This window comes from Nuphar pumila, chromosome 7, assembly GCF_984573655.1.
Source record: "Nuphar pumila chromosome 7, dmNupPumi1.hap1.1, whole genome shotgun sequence".
NCBI lineage: Eukaryota > Viridiplantae > Streptophyta > Magnoliopsida > Nymphaeales > Nymphaeaceae > Nuphar > Nuphar pumila.
The window spans coordinates 106,196,695-106,202,887 of record NC_143255.1 but is presented as its reverse complement, the minus strand read 5'-3'; the positions used below and the strand labels follow the sequence as shown (position 1 = coordinate 106,202,887).

The following is a 6,193-nucleotide window of genomic DNA, read 5'->3' as shown; positions in this document are numbered from 1 at the left end:
TTTTGTATTGAAAAAATATGATCAAAGGTACGTTACATAGCGAACAAGACATGCTGAATACATCATCTGTAAGGTCAGATTGAGTGGATACAACTTACTTCTATGATTTCCCAACTAGATTGTACTTACTGTAAACAATAGTGTGTGTGTATATATATATATATATATATAATGTTCGCTAACCTCGTCGGTAAGGAACCCTTAAAGAAAAACTGTATTTTTTTTAAAGTGTTTTTGCTCATCTTACCTCCCAGATCTACATGTTTGGTTTAGTAGAAAAAGACCTTTGAAACATGCTTTCGACATATATATGGGATTTTCTAGGAGTTGAAAAATCAACGGCCTATAATATGCCGATTTTTTAACCCTAAAAGTTCGTGTTTTATGTTGAAAATATGTTCCAAGAGACCATTTCTACTATTTTGACCATGCTACACATTCATGTCAAAACACCCCTGAGAGAGAGAGAGAGAGAGAGAGAGAGAGAGAGAGAGAGAGAGAGAGAGAGAGAGAGAGAGAGGTTATGTCAATGTCTCAAGGCGCCCTTTATTCCTTTACCAAGCAAGTTATGAGTCTTACAGAAGTAGGAAGTGGACATTATACCAATCAACCAACCCCCCCCCCCCCCCCCCCCCCCTCAAAGGAAAAGTTTGGTTGTTATTGAGACAATGCTTTTAATAGCTGCTGTTATATTTTCTTACCATTACATAATTTACATTTCTCCTAACTTTCCCTTACATGGTTTCATGAGTGTACATGGTTCTCATGGACCATACCTGGCCACCAGTCCTTGCCAGCTGGGGAAGTTTCATCATGCGCTGCCGAGTCATTTTCACACATCACCAGAAGGAGAAGTTTCAACTCCATCCTCCTCTTGATTTGGAAAAAGAATAATACGTGAGCCCCCCTCTACAAGAGCATGTTGGCCACCATACTAATAATTGCAGCAGTAGCAATATAGACAAAGCAGCTCAATGACACGACTCGGATTGATGATGCGTCGGCAGTAGCCAGGCTTGCTAACCAACCCGCATCACTTAGAATCACCCCTGTTGTTGTTGTCGTTGTTGATCTTGGAGATGATGAATCCCTTGACGATTTCTGACTGCAAAATAGTTTGTTTTGTTCACAAGATTTAGTGTTTGATTCGACCAAAGTAAACCAACTGCAGAATCCTTTAACTAAGTAGTCACTTTACCATAAGCATGGGTTTTTATATTGCTGCATTTGATTTAACCAAAGTAAAAGTAAACTAACTGCAGAATGAATTGACTAGTAGTTTCTTTACTTTAAGCATGGTCTTTTAACACTGCAAAACGACTTATACTGCCCCTAATCAGTCCAAACCATCATCCCCATAAGATCTCACGGTGACCCCAACCATGAGTCCTAAGATTTTGACATGACTGGCGTAATAAGAAAAGTTCAACTTCGATGATTAACTAAAGAAATAAACATCACTTAAACCGAATCAGAAGCACAGATCTAAGATGACATATTTTTAATGATATCACACCTAATTTATGTCCCCATAAATCATTAGGCCACAAAGTTAGGTGCGTAAGTTTGGTGTTGGAAAACAAACATTTTTTCTTCCTATCAGAAGTTTTTACTCTTGGTAAGGGAAGATGGGAATTCAGAAGCCAAACTCCTTGATTTGGCCAATAATTCAAGGCCACCCCACCTATTCAACACCATCACCCACTGCTCACACATACCAAAAATTCTCGCCAGACACAGAACAGAAGCATTAGTAAATGCTCTAAGAAGACCCAAAAAGCCAAACCCCCTCTCACAAAATTTAGTTTAATTCAACCATGTTGATTCAGACATCTCACCAACAATCCAAAAAAATCTACCAATACCCAAAGTCCCCCAACTGCTGAAAAAAAAAGCAGCAAATGTAATGATGGTGGTGATTGTGATTGGAACCTCTGAATATTTACTTTGAAAAGTTGTTGGGGCAGAAAGTGATGGTGTAGTCAGCGTTGGCGCAGGTGAAGATGCTGGTGGCATCATCAAAGGCGTAGCTGTAAGCCCTCGGGCACGCCGACTTGAAGATGGACGCGTAGTGGGAGGGCGTGCAGGTGTTGGGATTGGCGTAGGCGCCGCTGCAGCAGAACTCCGGCCGCCCGAAGGCCTCGCAGGCGCTCCTGCACGCCGCGCCGGAGCCGTCTCCGACCCTCAGCTCCGCCGGGCACCGCTGGTTGAGGTCCACCGCGCACCCGGTCGCCGCGCAGGACCCCGACCGGCCGGCGCCGGAGACTGCGACCATCATGGGGAGGTTGTACCCGTCCACCAGGCTCACGTCGTAGAAGTCCTGGCCGCCAGCGCCACCCAGGGTGAACTCCGCCAGCGTCGCCGGCGGAGCGGCGCCCGAGCCGTCGCACTCGACCCGATTCGAACCGCAGTCTCCAGTCCGGCAGCTCCCCTTGCCCGAGCCGTCAAACTCGCAGCCGGTTCTCCCCCAGAACCGGCCGGACCAGCCCGTCGGCGCCTGGATCGAGTGCGACCCGCTACTCGTGAGCTCGAAACCGGTCGTCCCCAAACTCGGGTTGCCCGCGTTCGATAGGATCCCGGGCCATACCGTGTAGTCGCAGCTGTTCACCAGCGTGAAGGTTGCTCCTTGTGCCCCTACAAACCAAAATTCCCAGATGGGGAGGGAGCATTAGAGTTGGATCTACAAAACCTGTTAAAAAAGAAAAGGAAAAAGAGAACACAACTACTACCCATCAAATTGCTTACCTCTAGAGATGCCCAGTATAAGAAGGAACGATAGAAGGAAATGGAACTCCATTAGGGGTTACAGAGAGATGAGTGGTAGTTCTTTCTAGTGATTCCTTTGGGCGAGACGAAATGGGGTATGGGGGATTTGTCTTAGGTTAGGAGAATTACATTGGGGTATGCAATGTGGGTAGAAGGGTAAGGAAGAAAGAAAGATGGAAGGAGGGGGAGTGGTGGTGGCCCTTGGAGATGAGGGGAGAGTGTGAGGCGCAACAGCCTTGACGATTACACCCATAAATTGTCTTGGACTGAGGGGAGGCACCACACTCCCACTACTCTCCGTTTTATATGCGTTGCATGTTTCTTTGTTGATGTGATGACGAAACCAACCAAGAGAGAGAAAATAGAGACGTTTGATGCACTCATCGCACCGTTGGTACTTGCTACTGCCGTTTCTTACGCAAAAAGTAACTTGGTAACAAAAAAAAAAGTTGATTATTCCTGCTTTCATAGTATTTCGTATGACAACACTACTATCTCAAGTCCCACCCCTCTAGATCCCACTGGCTATACGTTAGCAGTTAGGTAGTTGGTCTATGATACTATTCTCCCTTGTAATCTTCTCTTCCATGATCTAACATTATTACAAGAGGGGACCAAGTTTCTAACTGCCAGAATGCTAATTTGAAATTAATATTGTGTATTTTACCTAGGGGTGGACATGACCCGTATTTAGGATGGAGCCTGGCCCGACTTTATTGGGGCTTGGGCTGCAAAGTGCAGCCCGAGCCCAAGTCGGGTGTCCGATGGCCACCCTTAATTCTACTTTTTGCATTTCTTAGATGACCTAAACATCTTTCCAATGCCATGAAATGACGTTTTTTTACTGCGGTATAATTAAAAACTTGACACTTTTTTTTCTTTTGGTAAAGGAAGCCATCTCTTTTTCACTTTTCTTTGAGTGAAGCATTACTTTGAATGGTACTTTGGTAATTATCAATCTTTTTTTATCCAAAAGAAAGGCAGAAAGAAGGGCCTTCCTTATCTACATGGCCCCATTCATAGCACAAGCGTATTAATTTTGGCCACGCTTACAAAGTATCATCTTTGGTTTCTATTTTTTGTTTGGTTTATTAGGCTGAGGATCCGAATCCAGTCGGAGAGGCCTGCTATGATGGAAAGTCTTGTTGAGCTATGGTCACCATCCCCGGCTAACCCTTAGCTTAACAGGAAGTCTGCTGCTTTTGCCTTGTGGCCAAGAATGCACACTCCAAGTATCAAACTCTCAACGTCCTTAAGCTTTGAACATCTTAAGCCGACCCACCTAACTAGGTGTATGTATAGGCCCCTTCATTCAGTTGTGCTTAATGCAAGAAACCAATGTTGTCAACCTGAATGGTTTGGCCAGCGATTCAAGTGAATAGGCTCTCAAGTGAATCGTTCTGTATCGGCTAAAAAATAATTTAAAAATATGTTGTGTCAATCAAAATATGACACGTGTTAAAACTATTAAAATAATATTATAAAAGTAATTTTAAACATTTTTTTTTATATTTATTTAAAAAAACCGATTCAGGTTAGTATGGTATCGATACGATAAGTATCGGCCTATACCCACAACATTGCAAAAAACATGCCATCCCACGTGCCTAAGCCAACAAATGGGGTCATGCCATCATATTAGGCGACGGTCCCAAGTGCCGTGCTTAGATTAAATGATCTCCCAAATCTATTGGTGTTCGAAGATCGTCATCGTCTGTTTACGCGATCAAGGGTTGGCATCAATGTGGCTTCACTTGTTTAAACAAAGAACACAGGTGATGGATGGAAACAGACATTGATGGTTTTTCACATGGGCTTATTATTCCTGGCTAAAGATGACTGCGGTTCGAAACCGACGGGAGAAGTTTCTTGTTGCAAGGACAAAGTTGGTTTTACTCTTGTCAGCATGCATGTCAATGATGAGAAGGTATTTCCCTTAGCCTAGTTAAAAGACAAAATAAAAGCGAGTGCCTTGTGAATTAAATGACATGAAGGTATGTTTGGAATGAGAGAACGAATGCCATTTGCGCAGATAACCAAACATGTGATGTGATTTGGAAGCTCATGCAAATCAGAAAAGGAATGTGATTTGAAATCACATTTGAAGTGAATACCAAATCACATGGTGGAATATGCGATTTAAAATCATATGACTTCAAATCACATTTCATTCCATCTCACGCCATTACAAATTACATGAGATGCAATCAAACGTATCCATGTGTGTCCACCTGATGTAAATAGAGAGAGCTTGATTTATGTAAACTACTTGCCAATAAAACCTACAAAAAGCAACTGGAAATTCAATAACGTAACGAGTTTAATGAAAGTATTCAAGAAGAGTAAGGAAAAAAGAATTCAAGAAGTTTAATCAACTGTTGAATTGTTCTCTCTCTCTCTCTCTCTCTTAAATCAACTATTTGTAAAAACTCTTTGGATCTGGTCTTTCATGTGGGCTTTTTGGATTTGATCTGATTGGATCACTGTCTTGGCCCCAAGAAATGTAGGCTAGCGCGATGGGCTATAAGGGAGCCTCCACCGTCCTCTCATGCTCCTTACAGACCTCCGAAGAGCACCCTCACCTCGAGTGGATTCTCAATTCATAATGGGGTCCACCTGAGAATCGAGTCCGCCATCCTCCATCAGAGTTGCATCAACCATACCTGGATCAGGGTCTCTCGGGTGATCCTAAACCTACTATGCACCTGCATCATTCTCTTTTGGCTGAAAAAGAATTCAGCTTTGACCAATTTGTTTGTTTATGATAAAAATATAAATCAACAACATTAAAGATAGGTGAGATTTGCCAATCTTCGGGCAACTCAATGACGTAATCATTGTTTCCTAAACGCCTTAGCACACACAAAGGGTCGAATTTCTGTGGGCTCAATTTACCATAAGTACCGCCATGAAAATGCTCATGACACAAATAGACCATGACCAAATTACCCTCGACAAAGCTAACATTATGACGACTCTTATCGACCCCAAACTTATAAATGGCATAATTCTCTTCTAGGTGTTTTTTCACATGGGAATGAACTTTGTATATGTAGTCAACAATATCTTGAGTCGCTGATAAGGGCTCTCCAACATGAGGAATCAGTGCCAAATCAACAACATGAATGGGAGATCACCTGTAAACAATCTGGAATGGGGACTGTCCAGTGGATCAATTCATCGTGTTGTTGTAAGAAAATTCAGCTTGGGGCAAAACCAAATCCCAAGTTTTGATATTGTCGCCAACCAAACTTCGTAACGAATTACCTAACGTGTGGTTGACCACCTCCATTTGTCCATCTGTTTGGGAGTGGTACACACTACTAAATTGGAGTTTGGTTTTTAATAAAGACCAAATAGACCTCAAAAAATGACCAAGAAAATGAGTATCCTAGTCAGAAGTGATAAAATGAGGAAGCCCATGATA

The 6,193-nt window shown here is 42.8% G+C and overlaps 1 protein-coding gene across 2 annotated transcripts; it reads right to left on the bottom strand.

The window, feature by feature from the left end:
- Nucleotides 1-521: 521 nt before the first annotated feature.
- Nucleotides 522-3,040, bottom strand: LOC149832786 (thaumatin-like protein 1). Of its 2 annotated transcripts, none has more exons than XM_090012585.1 (3): nt 2,746-3,040; nt 1,947-2,634; nt 522-1,105 (listed from the first exon to the last, which is right to left on the bottom strand). In XM_090012585.1, exons 1-3 carry the CDS (start codon nt 2,795-2,797, stop codon nt 910-912), a joined length of 936 nt encoding a protein of 311 aa, XP_089868711.1. In that variant the 5' UTR covers nt 2,798-3,040; the 3' UTR covers nt 522-909. The 2 variants fall into 2 exon arrangements, with proteins under 2 accessions (XP_089868711.1, XP_089868712.1); XM_090012586.1 differs by having other exon boundaries at nt 970-1,105; nt 1,933-2,634.
- Between the last annotated feature and the right edge of the window lie 3,153 nt (nt 3,041-6,193).